The 23,850-nt window shown below is 44.4% G+C and overlaps 1 protein-coding gene across 10 annotated transcripts in view; it reads right to left on the minus strand.

The window, feature by feature from the left end:
• The window catches only part of LOC132824232 (transcription factor COE3-like), a 516,826-nt gene that overhangs the window by 488,406 nt on the left and 4,570 nt on the right, over positions 1–23,850 (minus strand). For all 10 annotated transcript variants that reach the window (XM_060839322.1, XM_060838666.1, XM_060839181.1 and 7 more), the window contains exons 4-5: positions 23,659–23,714; positions 7,041–7,114 (exon numbers count right to left, since the gene is read on the minus strand). In XM_060839322.1, coding sequence (XP_060695305.1) covers positions 7,041–7,114; positions 23,659–23,714 — 130 coding nt within the window. The remainder of the gene's footprint in view (positions 1–7,040; positions 7,115–23,658; positions 23,715–23,850) is intronic.

Genomic DNA, 23,850 nt, shown 5'->3' on the forward strand with positions numbered 1-23,850 from the left:
ACATCTTGACTATGATCTGACTGGTGCATATTTAATCAGGAAATGTAACAAGACTCAGGGCATGCTGATGCTTTGTGAAGAGGTGATGGGGTTGCCAGGGTGGGAGGGTGATAAAGATAGGGGGAGGGGAAAGGTTCACTTGACTTTGGTGTCATGCACGAGGTGACTTGCTGGTAGGAATTTCCACTTGGATGACTTCATCGGGAGACCAATTTTTACTTGTTGCCGGGATCCGTGTCATTATTAATTTCATTCCGTATGAGTCCTTTGCTGAATCGCGGCATCATTTTACAAGTCACGCTGTCCTCATTCGCACACTGTGGCACAGATCGTGTTGAGACCTAAATATAGGTCTGTGCCTGAGCTGAGAAACAGGTCACTGAATTCCCCCAGATTTAAAAGAATATTACACTACCGGTCAGTCATGGTTGTTTCTGTCAGGCTGCCACCTGTGGATTTAGGAGTCTACAGTTTACCAAAAGATAAACAAGATACCAAAGCTTAAATATCACAGTTTGCAAGATTGGTGCATATTTACACACAGTTCCTCTGCATGCCCCACATAACAGAGATGTCCAGGTTCACAGTCACTGAAGTATACTCACTTGTACCCGGTTAAAAAGAGGGAAAATTTGTATAGCAAGATCCCAAAAGTAGCAATCCATGAACAATCGGTTTAATTATTTTGGTTTGAAGGATAAATGTTCATTTGCAAACACGGAGGTAACTTCCCCATTCTTTTCCAAAACAGTGTCATGGGATCTTCCTTTTCCATCTGAGGTTGGCGGCGCCTCGGTTAAACGACTGATCTGAGAGATGGCGTAGTTTCCCTTGTCTGACCTTGTGACATGCCCCCATTACAATCCACACCAAACCTGACCCAAGACGTTGCTACATAAAGTGCGATCTGTTTTTCCCGGTGCTGATTTCTTTCACTTTGGTCAGTAATAAAATGGATAGATGGTAACATTTGAAGGCAACGGACATATTTGGGATAGCAGTGCCCGAAGGACTCTTGAGTAGTGTCCTTACGTCTGGTCCAGGAGGCCTGGATTCAGATCCCACCTGTTCCAGAGGTATGTAATAACATCTCCAAACAGGTTACTTTAAAATATCTTGCACTGCCTGAATCCCCATCCGTTAACTTTGCACTGCCCTGTTTACTCGTCCCCCTCCAACCCCTCTTATGATGACTAGCCCACAATGGTTCCTTATCAAGCACTGGCTTGAATTTAAAATGCTTATTTTCAAATCCACACCATGTTTGTCCAATCCCTGCCATGGTCCCAGCTCTCCATATCACTGTAGGCTCGTTAGCCTGCACACCCCTCTGAGGTGAAAATGTGTTGCTGGAAAAGCACAGCAGGTCAGGCAGCATCCAAGGAGCAGGAGATTCAACGTTTCAGGCACAAGGCCTTCTTCAGGAATCCTACACCCCTCTGAGGTGTCTATGTTTCTCCAAACCGACTCTTTTCCCAATCCTCGATTTCCTCACTCATACACTAGCAGCTATGTCCACACCTGCCAAGGCCCTTGACTCAGGAATTCTCAAGGAGAAAGTGAGGTCTGCAGATGCTGCAGATCAGAGCTGAAAATGTGTTGCTGGAAAAGCGCAGCAGGTCAGGCAGCATCCAACGAACAGGAGATTCGACATTTTGGGCATAAGCCCTTCTTCAGGAATGACCCAGGAATTCAGGAATGATTCCTGAAGAAGGGCTTATGCCCGAAACGTCGAATCTCCTGTTCCTTGGATGCTGCCTGACCTGCTGCGCTTTTCCAGCAACACATTTTCAGCTCAGGAATTCTCAGCCGAAATCTCTACCTCGCTCCACCTCCCTCCCTGCCTTTAAGATGCTCTTTTCCTCTTATCTCTTTGACTAAACCACCCATCCTAACATTCCCTTGTGTGGCTCTACACTTGAGTTTGTTTGGTAATTCTTCTGTGAGGTACCTTGGGTTGTTTCACTCTGTTGGAATCGCATTTCATGTAATTGCACATTGCTGTTGTTACACAGATATGACTATCACAATGATTATGAATATGTCAATGAATATATAACCTGCTCTGTGCATCTGTGTTCCCAAAACTCCCCAGTTCATGTGAATTTTGGGCTACTTCAGTGTTGTGGATTCATGTCAAAAGGAGGCTCATGTCAGTCCATCTCAAATTCAATTTGCTCAAGCCCGGCTTCTAACAGTTGGGAGATGGAAAGACTTTTCTGTAGAAATTCTTCCTCCTTGTTTACAAATCTCTCAAAGTTCTGGCTTCTCTCCAATGCTGTAACCTCCAACAAAATCACTGCACGACCTCAATTCCAGACTCTTGCCCATTGCCCTTTCTTATCAATGGCTCCATCAGTGGTGGCCATGCCGTCAGTACTTAGGCCCCAGTTTTGAAATGTCCCTCCCTCAACCACTCCAGCTCTTCCTACTTTTAAGACACTGCTTTTGGAGGCTAGTTCTTTAACCAAACCATCGGTCACCCTTCCTAATGTTTCTGCTGCTTCAGCATCAATGTTTCTATCTGGTAAAGCTCCAAGGAAGCACCTTATCATAGAATCATTGGATGGTCACAGCACAGAAGGAAGCCATTCAGCCTGTTGTCTCCATGCCAGCTCTTCTCAAGTGCAACTCACAAAGTCTCATGACCAACCACCCCCATTCCCTTTTTACTCCATACCACTGTAATTACTTTCTTTCTAGACACAGGATAGTGAGGAAGGCATTTGACACTCTTGCCTTTATTGATTTTTGCATTGAGTATTGGAGTTGGGATGGCATATACCTGCTGTACAGGATATTGATGAGGCCACTTTTGGAATTCTGCATTCAATACTGATCTCCCTAAAAAAGGAAAGATGTTGTTAAACTTGAAAAGGTGCAGAAAAGACTTACAAGCACGTTGCCAGGGTTGAAGGGATTTGAGCTATACGGAGAGGCTGAATAGGCATGGGGCTGTTTTCCTTGGAGTGTCAGAGGCTGAGGGGTGACTTTATAGAGGTTTATAAAATCATGATAAGCATGGATAGAGTGAATGGTCAAGATCTTCTTCCCGTGGCTAGAGGAGTCCAAAACTAAAGGGCATAGGTTTAAGGTGAGAGAGGAAAGACTTAAAAGGGATCTAGGGGCAACCTTTTCATGCAGAGGGTGGTGCGTGTATGGAATGAGCTGCCAGAGGAAGTGATGGAGGCTGGTACAATTACAACATCTGGATGGGTATATGAATAGGAAGGGTTTAGAGGGATATGGACCAAATGCTGGCAAATGGGACTAGATTAATTTAGGAGATCTGGTCGGCATGGACAAGTTGGACCGAAGGGTCCGTTTCTGCTTCATATATCTCTATGATTCTGTTGGCCAATTCTCATTTGGAAGCTTTGGTGGAATATGATTCGATCACCATCTCAGACAGCATATTCCATATCCGAACCACTCACTGCGGAAAAAAGATTCCTATCTCGTTTTGGTTTCATTTTTGCCAATCATCGTAAATCAGCATCCTACGATTCTCAAAGTATGGACGTTGGAAACCTGCTGGGTTACAAAAGTTTTCCCTATCTCCTGTACCCAGATCCCAGCATGCAGATGGGAAAGCAAAGATCTGCAGATGCTGGAAATCTGACACAGCAAGATAAGATGCTCAGCAGAGTCATCAATAGCCTGTTTAACTTTACACCCTGTTTTCTCTCCACAGATAATGAGCTTTTCCAGTATTTTCTGATTCTATATAAAAACAACTTGTTTTAGGTGCTTGATGAATTAAAAATCTGAGCGCAAATTCAGAGATAAAATTACAGCCAATTATTTAGACAGAGTCATAGAGGTCTACAGCATGGAAAAAGGCCTTTTGGCCCAACTTTCATAATTTAAACTTTTTTCCCTTTTGCCAGTGTTTGGTTCATATCCCAACAATTCATCAACTTCACCAATACATTCCACCCTGACCTTAAATTTACCTGGACCATCTCTGACACCTCCCTCCCCTTCCTGGATCTCTCCATCTCCATTAATGACGACCGACTTGACACTGACATTTTTTACAAACCCACCAACTCCCACAGCTACCTGGATTACACCTCTTCCCACCCTACCTCTTGCAAAAATGCCATCCCGTATTCCCAATTCCTCCGCCTCCGCCATATCTGCTCCCAGGAGGACCAGTTCCACCACAGAACACACCAGATGGCCTCCTTCTTTAGAGACCGCAATTTCCCTTCCTACGTGGTTAAAGATACCCTCCAGCGCATCTCGTCCACATCCCGCGCCTCCGCCTCAAACCCCATCCCTCCAACCGTAACAAGGACAGAACACCCCTGGTGCTCACCTTCCACCCTACAAACCTTCGCATAAACCAAATCATCCGCCGACATTTCCGCCACCTCCAAAAAGACCCCACTATCAGGGATATATTTCCCTCCTCACCCCTTTCCGCCTTCCTCAAAGACCGTTCCCTCCGTGACTACCTGGTCAGGTCCACGCCCCCCTACAACCCACCCTCCCATCCTGGCACTTTCCCCTGCCACCGCAGGAATTGCAAAACCTGTGCCCACACCTCCTCCCTCACCTCCATCCAAGGCCCTAAAGGAGCCTTCCACATCCATCAAAGTTTTAGCTGCACATCCACCAATATCATTTATTGTATCCGTTGCTCCCAATGTGGTCTCCTCTACATTGGGGAGACTGGACGTCTCCTAGCAGAGCGCTTTAGGGAACATCTCCGGGACACCCGCATCAATCAACCACACAGCCCAATGGCCCAACATTTCAACTCCCCCTCCCACTCTGCCGAGGACGTGGAGGTCCTGAGCCTCCTTCACCGCCGCTCCCTCACCACCAGGCGCCTGGAGGAAGAACGCCTCATCTTCCGCCTCGGAACACTTCAATCTCAGGGCATCAATGTGGACTACAACAGTTTCCTCATTTCCCCTTCCCCCACCTCACCCTCGTTCCAAACTTCCAACTCAGCACTATCCCCATGACTTGTCCTACCTGTCTATATTCTTTTCCACCTATCCACTCCACCCTCCTCCCTGACCAGTCACCTTCATCCCCTCCCACACCCACCTATTGTACTCTATGTTACTTTCTCCCCACCCCCACCCTCCTCTAGCTTATCTCTCCACGCTTCAGGCTCACTGCCTTTATTCCTGATGAAGGGCTTTTGCCCGAAACATCGATTTTACTGCTCCTCGGATGCTGCCTGAACTGCTGTGCTCTTCCAGTACCACTAATCCAGAACCATATCCCTCCATACCTATCCCACTTGTCCAAACATTTCTTAAATGACTAAATTGTACTCAATTCTTTGGAATGTTGACCTCACTGAGAAAGCTGGAATTTGTGGGCCATCTCTATCTGCCCTTTGACTGGTTAGGGCCATTTCCAAAATGTGGTCTTGAGACAACTACATTGCTGTGAAGTCACGTGTCGGCCAGACCAGGCAAGAACTGCAGATTTCTTTCCCAACAGACACTAATGAACCAGATTAAAATTGGTCAGAACTGTCACGAATACTGTTAGTAATTTCAAATTTTATTAATTACATTTAATTTCTACCAGCAGCCCAGGTAGGATTTGAACCTTCATCTTACTGCATCCGGGTCACCGGTGTAGTGACATTGCCACGACACCAACACCTTCCCATAACAGCACAGCTCATTAATCAGCTGGGAGAAATTTGTTTTGCCACTGCAAAGTACTTGAAAGGATTAATCTTGAGTTACATGGGTTGAGTTTGCATCAAATACTGTAACTCAGTCTAAAATCGTTGCGAGCTAATGTTGGCTTTATAACAGGCTTGGGATCTTTTCCAAGTTCAGTTAGCTCTTAGCTTCTCCCAGGAAGCTTTGCTGAAAGTCACATTCATAGAATCCTGACAGAGTGGAAGCAGGCCACTTGGTCCATCAGGTCCACACTAACACTCCAAAGAGCATCTCACCCAGACCCCCACATCATGTCCCTCTAACTCTGCAGTTACCATGGCCAGTCCACCTAGCATACTCATCCCTGAAGACTATGGGCTATATAGCATAGCCAATCCACCTAACCTGCACAACTTTGGATACTGGGAAGAAACCAGAGCACTCAGAGGAAACTCACGCAGAAACAAGGAGAATGTGCAAACTCCACACAGCCAGTCACCCAAGGGTGGAATTGAACCCAGGACCCTGGCACTAAGAGGCACCACAGTGCTAACCACAGAGCCACCACGCCACCCATTCAGAGAAGCCTACAATGGGTCATCTACCAATTTGCAAACCATCAACAGCAGCATCACACAGGAGGAGCCCTCCCCACTGAATAACCTTTCACCCTGTAGACCGTAGCCTGACAGCCTGGAGATCACAGGTCCCACCCACCTTGTTGATCACAGTTGCTCCTATTCAAAGAAACAACAGTATGAGAAAGGCTGACCCCTGAAGCCTGCTCCACCAGCCAATATGATCATTGCTGATTGGATTAGCCTTTCTCACAGAGAAGAAACTCTTCAATACCATCTTGAAAGACCATCTTGATGATTCTATGATGTACACTTGTGATGTTAAGGCATGCAAGGTTACGTGCTAAGTGCTGGAAAATGGGATCAGAATAGTGAGGTTGTTGCTTTTGACTGGCACAGGTCCGAGAGGCTGAAGGGCCATTTTTTGTATTGTGGATCTCTATGATTCTGTGTTGAAACTGTTCCTCTTCATTACAGATGCTTCCACAACACTTGCCAATCCGTATTGAGGGCATTTCAGAATCAGCCCCATTGCTGTAGGTCTGGCATCATATGTAGGTCATACCAAGTAAGGATGGCAGTTTCCTTCCCTAAATGACATTAGTGAATCATGTGGCTTTGTCTGACAACCAGAAATTATAATTCGACTCTTAATCCTACTCCTCACCATCTCCGCCTTGCAGAATGCACCAATTTGTCACTTCTGGTCACGTTCTGCAAATTTCATAGTTCTGAGATAACAGACATGGAAACATTCCCCCAGCTTCCTTCTGTGATTCCCTCATGGTTGCTTGGGAATGAGAATACTTCCTTCACGTACCTGCACATGATTTCATGAGTGAGGAGTACCCGACACATCTCTGGGTTTTTATCCTGCCCTTCGTATATGATTGCCTGCAATATAAGAGAAAAAAAAAGCATTAGGACAACATTTAACCTGTTTGTAGGCCATTAGGTTCCCAAGCGGTACCGAGGGAGTGCTACACAGTCAGAGGTGCCATCTTTCAGCTGAGACACTGAACTGGGGCCCCAGCTGTGCTCCCAACTGAATGTAAAGAACCCCATGGATTTAGAGAAGAGCAACTTTTTCAGTTGGCGTATCTACCACATACAACTGATACCATAAAAATGAGACAGCGTTCCTCCTGGACTGAGGGTGCTACACGAACAGCACGAATTACATATTCGTACACGGCATAAAGTGCATACCAAGTGCAAAACACGCAAGTTACAGTGTGATAAAAGAATGATAAATTATCAACATTTTTCTAGCTGCAATTTGACTTTGAAGGTGGGAGGGGGGATCTCTGTCCCAACCCCTACTCCTGGGATTCTGCCCAAAATGGAACCTTTAACCAGCATCTGAAAAATAATCAGATCAACTGGTCTTTGTCAAATGTGGGAGCTTGCTGAGTGCAAATTGGCTGCCACAGTTCCTTCATTACAGCAGTGACTACACCTCAAGCATGTTCAAGTGACTGCAAAGTGCTTTCAGGCACCTTGGAAGCAATCTAAATACAAGCTCTTTCTTGATAGGTTGTGCACCTGTCATGTTGAACTGGGCCAAATATTTCCCAAGTTCAGCAAAGCTAGGAGACGTGATGGCCTACTGATATTACTGCTGCTGTTAATCTAGAGACCAGAGGAGGAGAAAATGAGGACTGCAGATGCTGGAGATCAGAGTTGAAGAGTGTAGTGCTGGAAAAGCACAGCAGGTCAGCCAGCATCCAAAGAGCAGGAGAATCAACATTTCAGGCATAAGTCTTATGAAGGGCTTATGCCCGAAACATCGATTCTCCTGCTCTTCGGATGCTGCCTGACCTGCTGTGCTTTTCCAGCAACACACTGGCGACTCTAATGTTTGGAGAACCTGGGCTTGAATCCTGCCAGGGCAGACGGTGGAACATGAATGCAATAATAATCTGGAATCAAGAACCTAATGAAAACTGATTGTCAAATATCTGTGTCACTCCTGCCCTTTAGGGAAGGAAATCTGCCATTCTTACCTGATCTGGCCTACATGTGTCTCCAGACCCACAGCAATGTGGTTGATTGATAACTGCCCTCTGGGCAATTAAGGATAGGGTTATAAATGCAGCCAGCGATGCTCATATCCAGTGAATGAATAATTTTTTTAAAAGCTAGCTGACCTTAGCCAGAGTGGATATCGGTGTGACTCTGTTTAAAACCACTCAGCTGGGATTGTTTGAAGATGAGCTGGCTCTCTAAATCTAGTGGCTGAGAGGATGGATCACTGGCTGATTCGTACACTCTTACCCTGATCCTCAGGTTTTAACTGTAACATACTTTCTGCAGTTAAACTGAGTGAGTTCTGTGAAGCCTCTGGGGCAGGCCCTCTCAGCACCTTCAGTGGGTCTGACTCGATGTGGATGCCTGCATTTTTCATTAACCACCGAGTCAAGCCGGAAGGTGTGGAGAATATCTAAACTGCACAGCATCGTGGTACAAGTCTGATTCTGTCAGGTGCCCTCAGAAGTATTAAAACAGATGGACTGAAATGAAGGAATGAATTGGTGGAGTTAAGAGCAAATGAAAACTATTAGGATTATACACATGCAATGACACTTGGCTTATGAAGAAATATGGCTTCTTGCCTCCAGGACCTGGATCACTGAAAGCACACAGCAACTAAACGATATATGTCAGAGGATGGAGATTTTACATCTTATTGATCCTTTCTACACCACTTCTCTCTCCATGTGATATTGATCCATCTATCGGTATTCCTATCATTCATTAATCTAAGCGTGTTCCAGCCTTTCATTCATTTATTAATGTGTTCCTATCTGGTTAACTGTCTGTTCAGCTACCCTTCCATTTAGATATCTCTTCAGCTATTTGCATATTTATTTGCCTATCTCTCTCTAGTTCACGGTTTAACTCTCTGACTGTATATCTATCTATCTATTTGTTTATCTGCCTCAATCTATATTTCAGCTTATCTCTTTATCCCTCTGTTTTCTATTGCATCATTCTATATTTATCTATTTGTTTGCTCTAACTATATCTATCCATGCATTTATTAGTCTATTTATAAATGTTTATTTATATCGCCATTCATCTGCCTATATCTATCAACCTCTCTAAATAGATCAATGTCTTTCTATCTAAATAAATCTAGCCCTAACTACATACCTGTAAAATTATACTGAATGTTCTTTATTTCTTGATCTTGACCAAACTGTTCCTCTACCTTTCCATTTCTTTTTTTAGAAATTGCAACATTTTGAACTGAGCTGAATGACCTTGTCCTTCAGTATTACTGGAGCGATGCACAGTTCAGAGGCATGCGAGAGAAAGAGAGAGGTGATGGGTGAAATTGGACAGTTTTTTTCAAAGAGCTGGCATGAGTACTGTAGACTGAATGGTCTGCGTCTAAGCTGCAAGATTTTTATGATCTCGTGAGGAAGTGAACAAATACAACACAGAGTAAGATATTGCAACTGCTTGGAAGGCCAGGATATAGAATCCCTACAGCATGGAAGCAGGCCATTCAGCCCATCAAGTCCACACCAATTCTCCAAACAGCAGCCCACTTCCCCCACCCTATCACCATAACCTTGCATTTCTCATGGATAATTCACTTAGCCTGTACATTCTTAGACACAATGGGCAATTTAGCATGGCCAGTCCACCTAACCTGCACAACTTTGGGTTGTGCGAGGAAAGCGGAGCACCCAGGCAAAAACCAAGCAGACACAGGGAGAATATGCAAACTCCACATAGTCACCTGAGGGTGGAACCGAACCCAGGTCCCTGGTGCTGTGAGACAGCAGTGCTAACCACTGAGCCACCCCAGATATTTTTCTTCATTCACACATGGGCTGTGGGCATCATTGATTGAGCCATCATTTAGTGCCCATCCTCCCAAAGCCAGCTAGTCATCAACCACTATACTGTGGGTCGGGAGTCACATGTAGGCCAGCAGTTTCCATAAGACGGTCAGATATAGGTGCATTCAGCATATCTGCTCCGCTATTTGATCACGGCTAGTATGTTTTCCTTCCCTAAAGGGTATTACGGTGAACCAGATAGGCTTTCCCCCTGACAATCATTTGATTCTTAATTCAAAATTCTTTTTTTTAAAAAATACAAAGGCACCATCTGTCATGGTGGAAATTGAACCTGGTTCTCTAGATGAATAGCCCAGCTATAATATCACAAGACTGCTAACTCCAGTACGTGGCTCCAGTTCCTGTCTGACCAGAAATACAAAATACAAGGTCAGGGTCACTGTGCACGATGCATCGGTGATTTGTGAGAGACTTAAACAAGGTGAACTGGCACTGAAATGACGTCAAGTCACTTGCAGTTTAAAAAAGGGCAATCTCTACAGACTGGCCGAATGGCCTGGCACCTTGGCAAAGGCCACTGACATTCTCCACGAGGCCATATGTTCATGGGCAGCCCAGAAACAAGCAACCCAGATGTGACAGCAACAACACGTTACAACAACAACAGCCTGCATTGTGTGACCTGCCAGCCACACCAAAGGGGGCGCAGGCTGAAAACAACACGACATAGCATGAAGAGCAAAGATCACAGAAGGGCAGAAGGCTTGTTTTTATTGTTTAGTAACAGCACAGTGATTGGTGCAGGCTTGAAGGGCCTGTTCCCGCGCTGCACTTCTCTTTTATTTGCTCTGTTCTTTGCCTCATCCAGATCTCAGTTGTCGCTGGGAGTGGGTTCCTGAGTGTGAGAGTGGAAATTTATAAAATCCTGCAATCTTTGAAGGAACAGTCGAACTCCGCAACTCTGCTAATGGAGAGTCTTTTTTATTGACAGAGAGGGGAGCCATCCTTCGGCATTCCTGCAATTGTGACTTTTCCTGGGAGAAAGTGAAGGAAAATGGGATAAGGGACAAGCAGTAGGAAAAGCACAATCAAGGATTGCAGGTTGGTCGCTGAAAGCTCCCATTCCTAAAACATTTCTGCGTTTATTAAAGGGAGGCATTATGATGTAGGGACTGAAAGGTTTGTGACTAAAATGTGGATGGGAGTTTGCTCAAAGTTGCCTCAACTTTCAAAGAGCACCCCCTACTGCAGCAGCCTGGTAATTCTTTACCATTTCCCACAGTAAAGGCTTCGACCAGAGCTTTGAAGTGGGCACTGAATATGGGATGGTTTGACACCGTGAGCCCCTGCCCACTCCTAGTTCAATCAGCACCACCCACGTTCACCAAATGAACATAGCTATGCAATGATTCCCGTAAGACCTGTTAGGAAAAGTAAAACCCCATTGATCTTGAAGGCATTTGTATGCTGCACTCTGTCTGCTCTGGACTTAAGTGTATTCTTATTGCCATGCTCACATTGTGGTTATCATCAGCAAAGCCTGGTATTTATCGCCCATCCTTAGCTGATCTGAGAAAGCAATAGTGGACGCTTTCTTGTTGAACTTCGCAATGTGCGCAGGCGGTTTCACAGAAGGCAAAGAATTGTTCAGCCACTTCAGAAACGACAGGACTGAGGCAGGATGAATAAGAGATTGGGATTAATTTTCAAAAAGCCATTGGGGGCACATTGGACCAAATGGGCTCTGTCATTCCACGATACTCTGAAAGGCACCATGTAAATGCAAATTGGTCTTGTCTGTTTTCTCTCTTTCCTACCCCTGCTGTTTCCTGTTTGTACAATCTCCAGCATGGACAATGGCCAGGCGCCGACACAGTGGTAATGTCACTGGATCCAAAATCCAGAACCCCAGACTAATGACCTGGCCAGGAAATTGGAGAATGCTGGAGAAACTCAGCAGGTCTGGCAAGATCTGCAGAGAGAGGAACAGTTTCAAGACCAAAATAACTCTGTTTCGGAACTGGGGACACGGGTTCAAATTCCATTGTGGCATTTCAAATCAACAACAAATTTGGAACTGAAAGCTGGTGAAGGCAATGGAACTGACTTCGATTGCGATTAAAGGAAAAATCCCATCGGATTCACTAAAGCCCTTTGGGGAAAGGAATCTGCCATCCTTACCCAGTCTGGCCAACGTGACTCCAGACTCACAGCAATATGGTTGACTCTTAACTGCCCTCTGCAATGGCTGAGCAAGGCACTTAGTTCAAGGGCAACTAGGGATGGGCAGCAAACGCTGGCCTTGCCAGTAATGCCCACACTCCATGAAAACATAAAGAAACATAAAGCAGAAAGGATTCATCATGTAGCACAGCACAGCAAGGGAGCAGGCGTGTGTGTTGACACTGGATGTGTGAATAGGAAAGAAAGGAGAAGTGAAAGACAGAAAAAGAAAGGGGGGGGAATGGAAGCAGTGAACTGATAATAAAAATAGGTGAACGGACACATAATGAGCAATGAATATATAATGCTGCAGATACACAAATCCATGGGTTTATAATGTATTCTTTAGCACTGGATTGAAGCTATTAGGGCTGAACACAGGCAATGACACCCAGTTTATGAAGAAAAATGGTTTCTTCATCGCTAGAATCTAACGTTGTGTGCAGTAGCTGGAGACAGTATCTATCTACATAATAAACTGTCAGGGAAAGGTCGTTGGTATCTGCTCCCTGTGCATCTCTCTATCTCGCACAGATACTGCGTGGAGACAGATGCACAGTCAGGGAGAGGTACATAAGCACCACAATCCTTCATCTTAACCTTTCGACACACCCTCAAGCCTACTCTTCTGGTTTGACAACAGCACACCCCCCAAACCCCATTGTTCCTGGAACTGGGATTCCCTTCCTCCTCCTCCTCCCAAACAGCTACACTTCATTGGTCAATTGAGGGATAGCATGCTAGTCGACTGTGGAATGTATCATATCCAGTTTGCCTGAAGTTATACATGCAAAGCAAGCCTTTTCGCTGTTCCTAAGTTTATGTGACAATAATAAATTAAATCCAATCTAGAAAAAGGTTAGCAGGTACAAACTTGCCATCAAGGGATAACTGCTTCAAGCGAGAGTTGCATAGAGGTACTGTGGAGCAGTGTTTCACCAGACATTCACTAGCACAGCAGTGAGAGTCCTAACCAACATTAACCAGTACAGGAGCCCAGTATTGAAGGCTTCTCCAGTTGGAGACATAACACCGATGTAATTGAGTATAAGAGGCTGGCTGAACTCTTCCCGTGCTGTATTTTCTACATTTATAAAGCAAAGCCCATTGGCTCAACTTTCAAAATATTCATCAATGCTTCATGACCTGTCAAATAAATCCTAGCTTCGGCTAAACTTTCTGATAGCCCAATAAGCCTTCATTCTGTCCTAAGAACAGCCGCAAACATTTGTTCTCTTATCCAATCGACCGGAGTATCCAGTAAAACCCACAAAAAGCAAAAAAGAAGGTCCTTTGGAAGAACTTTGAAAGTAATGTTATTTTATGAACCTCTTGCAGCTGCTTTCTGTAGTTCATCTAGGAACTCCTCCCAGCTCATCCTTTCCAATCTTGTAGATCAGCTTCCTCGCTGTCCTCTGTACAGGTCCATGTTCCACTGGGGTGGCACAGTGCTTAGCAGTACTTCCTCGCCACACCAGGGACCCAGGTTCAATTCCAGCCTTGGGTGACTCTCTGCATGGAGTTAGCACATTCTCCCTGTGTCCGGGTGCTCCCTGCTCCAGTTTCCTCTCACAGTCTGAAGATGTGCAGGTTAGGTGGATTGGCAATGGGAAATTGCCCCATTAGGTCCAGGGATGTGTAGGCTAGGTGGATTGGCCATGAGGGATAGGGTGGGATGCTCTTCAGAGAGCAGACTTGATGGGCTGAATGGCCTCTTTCTGAACTGTGGTGATTCAATAATATTGTATATCCCTTGCCCTGTACCAAACAAACATCAGAAAGCGAAGTCTGACTTTCTGGAGAAGTAAACTCAACTGCATCAACTTCACAGAGTTACAGTATTGTTCGAGCACAGAAGGAAGCCATTCAGTCCATTGTGTCTGTGTTGGGTCTCGAAAGGGGAAATTCACCTTGTGCTGTGGCTCTGCACATTCTTCTTTTTAAAATAACAATCCAGTTCATTGTCAAATGTCTCAACTGAACCTGCCTTTCTCCGTACACTCAGGCAGCACCGGAAGTACTCACTGCATGAGAAACATTTTTCCTCCTGTCACCATTGTTTAGGTGTTGGGGTTGTTAGGGTTAGGGTTAGGGTCAGGGTCAGTTGTTGGAGAAGGTGATGACTTTTTGGTATTATCATGAGACTAAAAAGGGGTTAAAAACAATGACTGCAGATGCTGGAAACCAGATTCTGGATCAGAGTGGTGCTGGAAAAGCTCAGCACTTCAGGCAGCATCCGAGGAGCAGGAAAGTCGATGTTTCGGGCAAAAGCCCTTCATCAGGAGTATCATTACTCTGCCTGTATCCATTATCATGAGACTATTAATTCAGAAACTTAACTCATGTTCCGGTGACCCGGATTCAAATCCTGTCACAGCAGATGGTGGAACTTAAAATTGGCTTAAGGGTTTGCTGAAACCATTCCTGATTAGCAGAAATGCCCACCTGGCCCATTAATGTCCTTCAGGGAAGGAAGTCTGCCGTCCTTACCTGGTCTGGCTTACATGTGACTCCAGACCCTCAGCAATCTGGTTAACTCTCAACTCTCAAGTTCAAGCATAGCTCAGGCAGACATTGAATGCTGGCCAGCCATGTCTCGTGAGTGAATTTAAAAATATTGCCTTAAATCTATCAAACCTTTCTCTCAATCCTTCCATCGACCCCATCCAGAAACCCCTACCCCGCTCATGCTTTTGAGCAAATCTCATGAAGTCTCCTGTCAAGTGTCACGCCCCCAAGGACCACGGTCTCACTTTCTCCAACCTTTCTGCGAAATGAAGGAAGCTCTCACGTGAATCTTTTCTGCCGTCCTTTCCAGTGCGCCACATCCTTCCTAAAGTGTGGCTCCAACTGAGGATGAATCTACGTTCTACACAAGGCCCCCCGAGCCATTTTGCAGGTTCTTTATCAGGTAAAATTTCACACCGAGTCACGTGAGGAAGCCATATGACAGATGATGGAAAGTTTAATCAAAGAAGTATGTTTTATTAATTTGAAAAGGGTAAGTTTGATTAATCAAGGGGTCCGGTTTAATCAATCAAAGGGGTAGGTTTTATTAATCAAAGAGATTTTAAGGGCAGTCATAAGGGAGAAGGGGGTAGAGGGGCCTAGCGATAGAATTCCAGTGCTTAGTGCCTGGAAAAAGTGATTTCCCTCACTTCCTTAGGGAGAGCAGGACACTGAGTTGAATGACCAGTGATGATCATATTAAATGGTGGACAAGGCTTGAAGGGCTGACTGAGAAGGTGATGGCCTAGGGGTACTATCACTGGGCTGTTACTACAGAGACTCTGGGGACCCAGGGTTCAATTCCTGCTATGGTAGAAGTTGAGTTCAATTTTGCGGTGGCAGGGTGACTCAGTGATTAGCCCTGATGTCACAAAGCGACAGGGGCCTAGGTTCGATTCCCGCCTTGGGCGACTGCCTGTGTGGAGTTTGCACGTTCTCCCCGTGTCTGCGTGGGTTTCCTCCGGGCGCTCCGGTTTCCTCCCACAGTCCAAAAATGTGCAGGTTAGGTGAATTGGCCAGGCTAAATTACCCATAGTTATAGGTGCATTAGTCAGGGTAAATATAGGCTAGGGGAATGGGTCTGGGTGGGTTACTTTTTGGAGGGTTGGTGTGGACTTGTTGGGCCAAAGGGCCTGGTTCCATACTATAGAGAATCTAATCTAATCTAATCATGGCCTACACCTGTTTCTATTTTTTGATATGATTCACCACACTACCCTACCTTCAGCTGCCCAGGGCATGCAACACTGGACTCTCCTCCCTGGAATGTAAGTACATTTATGTGACACCTGATACCTCCTCAGGATTGTCCAAAACATTACATGGCTGAGTAAGTACTTGAGTGTTATTACAAAGATGGAGACAGGTTACTGAAATTTTTCACTCCTGCAATCAACAGGAATCATGCAAGAGGTCAAATTTCAAAGGGAACACCAATTTACACAGCTTGAGCTGAGAAATGGTGGTCACCTCTGATTAGTCAAGGCAATTAAATATTGTTGAAATCCAGTCACTCTAAGTATGAGACAAGACAGCGCCTCTATAGAAAGGTGTCATAATAATGGAAGGTGAAACTTTGATCTGATCACAACACGAGATGAAGACTCTTTTTAAAAGTTTATTCACGGGATGAGGGCTCGCTGGCTAGGCCAGCATTTATTGCCCATCCCTAATTGCCCAGAGGACAGTTAAGAGTCAACTACATTATTATCAGTCTGGAATCACACATAGGCCAGACCGGGTAAGGATGGCAGTTTCCTTCCCTAAGAAGCATTGGTGAACCAGATGGGTTTTTCCTGTTAATCGTTAGATTATCAATCTAATCTAATGAACCTTTAGACTTTTGATCACAGATTTTCATTGAATTCAAATGCCATCAACTGCTACAGTGAGATTTGAATCCACATCCCCAGATCATTGCCTGGGCTCTGAATTTACAAAAACCAGCAAAACTACTACTGGGCCAACACCTCACCTAACCTTCAGGCCATCAGTTCCGTACATTACTAGCAACAGAACCTGTGGCTTGGGGACAGGCTTTGCAATAGGGGCCGAAGGCAAGAGCTTCAATTTAATTGGAGGAAATTCTGGCTCATCCAATACTGCACATCAGACAAGTAGTCTGTGAAAAGAAACACAAAGGTGTAAAGTGTAGGATTCTCAAGTTTATTTAAAACCTGCGTTCTTTGCCTAATGGAAAAATTCAGTCCATACATTAGCTGCAAACCACAGACTTTTGTCTGCTGCTAAGAAAAACAGACATAGCATGGGAAACAAAGGGTCATGACTTTGAGCACTGCAACAGAAAAATGACAGAACAGGCTCCCTGTATTGTAGTTGAGAGGCATACATCTCTAAAGCTGGACACACAATGTTACAATCAAGGGAGAGACAAGAGGTAAAAAGAACAGATATTTTGGGGACATTGCCCACTCTTCTTCCAGAACAGTCAGTCCCACATTTTGATTCATACCCCACAGTTATGAATGGAACTTCAAAGTGTCATTCATTATTTATCAAGCAAATGTTTAGTTAAATGAATACCAATTTCTAGAGTTGGTTTCATTCTCTGATTGTGTGCAAGAGTCCCTAAAATGTTTGTTTCCCTTTCCTAACTGCCCTCAGAAAGCAGCAGGGATCTGTCTTCTTAGAAGGATAGAAAGTGCAAGTCATTTGGCCCATCGAGTCCACTCTGCGATTGTAACTGACCTAGCTCAATGCTGCTCTCACTCCTGCTCTCTCCCCAGTTCCCACTGATGCCTGAAGCTTCGAGAAATCTATTTTATCTATTTCTTTCTTAAAGGTCTTGAGCTCTGCATTCCTCTATTGCAGGTAGTTTCTGAATGCTGATAGATTACTTCCTCAACTGTCGGGACAAATCAAGATAAATGCTCAGAGCCAGCCTACTCAGGGGTGGTGACTGGTCGAACTGTGTGTTGTCAATGTACATATGGAACCTGGCACTGTGTCCTTGATGACATTTTAGTGAGAAACAGGATGGGAACAAGAACTGATTTATAGGGGAATGTGGTGTTCTGCCTCACAGCTAGAATACAGTATATTTTTAAGAGACATGTTTATGATCTCATGTGTCTTGAGGGTATAAAGGTCTCAGACTCCATCTTAACTGGAGCCATTTGAAGCACGAAATGCTGGTGGAGGTAGGCCATGATATCAAGTACAGGGGATCGGATGGACCATAGTGCATGTGCCCACAGATCCTTGAAGGCAGCATGATAAGGCAGATAAGGAAGTTAAGAAAGCATATGGGATACTTGTCTTAATTCGTCAAAGCACTGAATACAAAAGCAGGGAGGTTATTATAGAACAAAATCAGAATTTTCTGGAAAAACTCAGCAGGTCAAGCAGCACCTGTAGAGAGAAAGCAGAGTTACCCTTCTTCAGAAGGGTGTTTTGAAGAAGGGTCTCTGGACACAAAACGTTAACTCTACTTCCTCTCCTCAGATGCTGCCTCATCTTCCGCCTAGGAACCCTCCAACCACAAGGGATGAATGCAGATTTCTCCAACTTCCTCATTTCCCCTCCCCTCACCTTATCTCAGTCCCAACCCTCGGACTCAGCACCACCATCTTGACCTGCAATCTTCTTCCCGACCTCTCCGCCCCCAGCCCCTCTCCGGCCTATCACCCTCACCTTAACCTTCTTCCACCTATCGCATTCCAAATGTCCCTCCCCCAAGTCCCTCCTCCCTACCTTTTATCTTAGCCTGCTTGGCACACCCTCCGCATTCCTGAAGAAGGGCTTATGCCCGAAACGTCGATTCTCCTGCTCCTTGGACGCTGCCTGATCTGCTGCACTTTTTCAGCAACACATTTTTCAGCTCTGATCTCCAGCATCTGCAGTCCTCACTTTCTCCTAAACCTTTTCCCCAAAGTTGAGCAGGTGTTTAAGAGGGGATTTGAAGGGGAAAAAGCATTTAACGCGGAAAGCTGTATCTGGGAAATCATCACCTCAACAGTGATAGAGGCAGGAAACCTCAAGACATTTAATACCTATTAGGTGAGCATTTGAAACACTATAACATACAAGGGTATGAGCCAAGTGCTGGAAATGGGTGTAGAATAGTTGGATGTTTGAAGACTAGTGCTGACACAATGGGCTGAAGGGCCAAATTCCATGCTGTAAATACTCCACGACTCCATGGTTGTGAATTGAGGAGAACAAAGGATGGTTCATCACAGCAGATGATAACTTTGAGAGTATTATCAGTGCTGTGGAAGGGGCAGACATTTAATTGGAGAGGTTCAAACCTTGTAGGAGATGTGGGAAAGAGAGGGCTGATAGAGAATCATAGGATCCCTATTGTGTGGAAGCAGGCCATTCCGGGACAAAGTGAGGATTGCAGATGCTGGAGATCAGAGTCGAACGTGTGATGCTGGAAAAGTACCGCAGGTCAGGGAGCATCTGAGGAGCAGGAGAATCAACATTTCGAGCATAAAGTCTTCAGGCCATTCAGCCCATCATGTCCATACCAATCCTCTGACGAGCATCCTACCCAGACACACCTCCCTACCGTATCCCCATAACCCTACATTTACTGTGGTTAATCCACTTACCCTGCACATCTCTGGACACTATGGGACAATTTAGCATGATCAATCCACCTAACCTGCACACCTTTGGACTGTGGGAGGAAACCGGAGTGCCTGGACAAAAGCCCCACAGACACGGGGAAAATGTGCAAACTCCACACAAACAGTCGCCTGAGGGTGGAATCAAACCTGGGATCCTGGCGCTGTGAGGCAGCAGCATTGACCACTCAGGCACCATGCTGGCCCAAGCGAGGCAGTAAAATTAAAAGATGAGCCCTTTCTCAATTTCTTTCACAGGACATGGGCAAAATGATCCTGTCCAAATAATACAGGCAGGATGCCAGCATCTTGGAGAGGGTGTAGGAGCTATTTATTCGAATACAGCACCAGTTACATAGAGAGAAAGTAGAAGCTGAGGATGTTCTCATCAGACATATTCAAGATCGCAAACTGTTCTAATAAAATAAATGCAGAGAAATTGTTTTCAGTAGCAGGAGCTTCAGCAATGAAAAGAAACTTGCTGATTAACCTGAACATTCTTGACAGGATAGATCTGGAGAGGCTGCTTCATCTTATAGGAGAATCTAGAATCAGTGCTCACTATTTTAAAATTAGGTGTTGCCTGTTTAAAACAGATTAGGCAAATTTATTTCACTCTTTCAGTGCTGAGAGTCTGTGTAACTGTCTTCCTAAAAAAAACATGGAGAAATGCTAGAAAATATTTAAGGTAAAAGTAGATAGATTTGTGTCGAGTGGGGTCGGGGAGTTGTGTAGATTTGACTTTACAATCAGATCACCCTGTATAATGATGGACTAGGCTTCAGGGGCCAAGCGGTTTATTCCTGCTCCTTATTGATATATAAAGAGGTGACTGACAAACAAAACAGAGGCCATGTGAGGAAATATTCTTTTACAGAGCAAGTTACAGTGATTTGGAGTTCATTGCCTGAAGAGGTGATGAAAGCACATTGAGTGCTAACTTTCAAATGGGAATTGAATAAATATTTGAAGGGCTGTGGGGATAGTAGGGGAAGGCAATGGCAAGTCACCACCGCTAAAGCTGCCAAGAAAAGCAGCTCAGAATGAAGAGTCAGCAAACAATGAGCCAAGGGCCTGGCTTCAGAGAGCATACTCAGGAACTGAACGGAATAAGGAAAAGGACTAACTGGATAGCTCTACCGTAGAATTGGCGCAGACACAATGAGTCAAACAACCTATTTTGTTCAGGATCATACTACGATCTTGTAATAGTAGCACTGCTAAAATATACGTTCCCCCGAGACGGATGTGAGACGCAAACTCTCGACATTCATCAAGGAGGACAACTGTTCGATCTGCTCAGCTGTTTCTGTGCGTTGAACATGTTACAATCTCCGTCTAATTAACACATTACAAGTTGAAGCAAGTATTTGGGCCCTGGACGACGGTTACAAAGGCAATTGCTAATATCAGGCAAACAAATCTGTGAACCCGTCATTGCGCCTACGTATGAATTAATTCCCCAGTTTGCTCGGTTCTACTGGCAGAACAGACTTGAGGAATAAAAGAAGTGATCATTTTGGACAGCAGCATTTTTACATTTTCTCTTGTCAAAGCAAACAGCTGTCTTGATTCTCGGAAAGACGGCATTTTGCGATAAAAAGTGGGAATGGAATTCATCCCAAGATAACGATTCTTTAGCTTTAGGGCAGAAGCAAAATATGCGCTTCCAATGTTCATATCTATGCTTTAAAATGACCTGTATTTCTCTTTAGTGCTTGCCTTTCTTCAATTATAACACAGAAACTGGAGAAATCCATACAGTCCTTCAAACTTGTTCCACCATTCAATTGACTCGTGATTTCTGTAATCCTGAGTACATTTTCCCAACAAAAGTCTATCAGTCACAGTTTGTCCTTTTCAATCGACCACCAACAGTTTTATGGGAGATTGTCCAAATCTGCACTAGCCATTGTATGAAGAGGTGTTCCTGATGTCACTTCTGAGGAGACTGTCTCTAACCTTTGAGGTTACGCCACTCAGCACTGAACTCTCAGTCCTCCTGCCAACACCGACAAAGGAAATGGTTTCTCTTTGACTACTCTCATGTAACCATCTGAAACAGCTCAGTTAGACAAATCCTAACCAACATGAAGCTTGTTGTGCCCACTGCTCTTGGATTCTCAAATACTTGTAAAAGATTGCTCCCACAAGATCGAATCCGTGGTGATGTAGCCTGCTCAGAATTGGACCTCAATAGCTAAATACAAATTCAGCGCCAATGACCTTAAAATAAAGTTGCTTGCATTCACTAACCAGCAACACACAAATCGTTATTAACTTGTTGTCATTAATTTGCAAAACTGACGCATAGAGATTGCACGCCTGAGAGTTAGAAACACGGGAATAAAAGGAGGCTCTACTTTGCAGCAATTCCTCTGTATCTGCCCAAGGCTGAATGATGGGGACAGTGGAGAGTGAGACTTACTCTGTTTGCATCTAACATGTCTTGCACCGTGTGTGTGTGTGTGTGTGTGTGTCTGTCTGTCTGTCTGTCTGACCGGTCTTGGGAGTGTTTGTTGGAGATAGGGCTACATTCTGTATCAGGGAAGTTGGAGGCATGGTGATCACTGGGTTAGTAATTCAAGGTAATGTTCATGGACATGGGTTCAAATCCTACCCTAGCAGCTGGTGAAATTAAACAAGATCTAATAAAAATCCACAATTAAGAGCCTGGCAATGCTGAACGTGGATTGTCTTTTTAAAAATCTGGTTCACTAACGTCCTTTAGAGAAGGAAATCTGTTGTCTAGCCTAAAATGTGACTCCAGACCCATAGCAATGTGGTTGCCTCTTAAACTCCCCCCTGACACAGCCTCGAGAGCCGATCAATTCAAGAACAACTAGGGCTGGTCACAAATGCCAGCCTTCAAGTGATGTCCACACCACTGTTAAAAATTTTTTTTTAAATCTAACCTTGCACTGTACCTGCATGAGGGGGGCAATGTTGGGAGGATAGCAAACTGAAAATGTGAAACTGCAAGGGTAAAATAGAACGAGAGGGCTCTACTCATTCTTTAACCCATGTTGTAGCTGCCCAGGGAGTGTTTGAATCAGAGAGTGTAGAGGGAGTTTTAGTCTTTCTTAAATACAAGCTGCACATATTCTGGGAGTGTTTAATGGGGAAATGTTTTGGGCTTTGATTCTGTATCAAGTCTGTGCAATGTGTGTCCTGGGGCAGTGATGAGAGAGCTTTTCCCTGCATCTGACAATGTGATGTACCTGAGATTGGGAGTGTTTGGCGTTGGCATTGATTCTCTAAATTGGAAGCAGTCAGGGATTTTCCTCATGATTAAAATCCCTCAGAATGAAGACTAAAAATAAGTGACAGAATAAGAAAATGTCAGCTAAATATGGGAGTACTTTATACCTCAATAACAATTTGAGTAGCATGGTTCTGGAATCTTATAACTGGTAAGGAGAGTAATGTGGAATTATGTTTCACATTTATAGTTAGCTGAATTTAAAATTTAAAAGCTGCCTTCAAAGAAAATCATTGGAATATTATTTAAAGAGCCAATGTTAATGTCTCACTTTTTGTTGCAAATCTCTGATCTACTAGAAAAAGCGAATAAATCTCTCATCACTTTCTTACAACTGTCCTGTTCATAATTTAATCCAATAAAAATTAAGTAACTGGACTAAATATTCTGTGATTTGTGACGGTAATTTCCGATGAGGGGATCGATCAGTTCTGATTTGCACCTCACACGATTACAGAATGTGCAGTAAAACCATGCAGCCCCTCATTGCAGCATTGCGACAAAGCTATGAATGAGCAGACAATACACCCAGTGGGGGATGGCGGGGGGGGGGGGGGGGGGGGGGGGGCGGGGGGAGAGGAGAAGAGGAGGTGTTGATGTTGGCATGGAGGTGGTAGCAGGAGAATCCTTCCGAAGTCGAAATTAATTTCAGTGGCGCCACTGAAGGGCGCATCTTGTGATTATTGATCGGCCGAAGAAAAACAGAACACAACAACAGTTCAATAGTTCGACGGATCACCCTGTTGCTATCAATAACAAATTGAGGCCGACCCACCACATCAGTGGTTACGTTACCCGTTTCAAAACATAATTAAATTTGAAAAGCAGGCGAGGTGGCAAGACAAATCATTGCAAAAACATGCCTCTTTTCAGATAAGAAGAAATGTCAAAATGGTTGTGTTTATAAATGAACCAGTTTGGTTTCTGCCCAGATGAATTTATTAAATTGAGAGGTATTATTGATATTTAAAATTGTCAGCAGTGAATTATCAGACAGACTTGTTGCTTACACATGTGACACAGCCAATCCACTCTTACCTGTTTAGTCATTGAGTCTATGAGCCGTACAAATAAATCCTGCTCTGTTCGGATTCCTGGGGGTAAAAAGCACGAAATAAATTCAATGACATGTTCTTTCAAATTTTTTGTATCCCTCAGATCCATCTCTTACCATAACATGACGGTAATATTATTTTTATTTGAGGGGAAAATGCCATTTCAGTGTTTTAC

The sequence above is a fragment of the Hemiscyllium ocellatum genome, chromosome 1 (assembly GCF_020745735.1).
Source record: "Hemiscyllium ocellatum isolate sHemOce1 chromosome 1, sHemOce1.pat.X.cur, whole genome shotgun sequence".
Lineage (NCBI taxonomy): Eukaryota > Metazoa > Chordata > Chondrichthyes > Orectolobiformes > Hemiscylliidae > Hemiscyllium > Hemiscyllium ocellatum.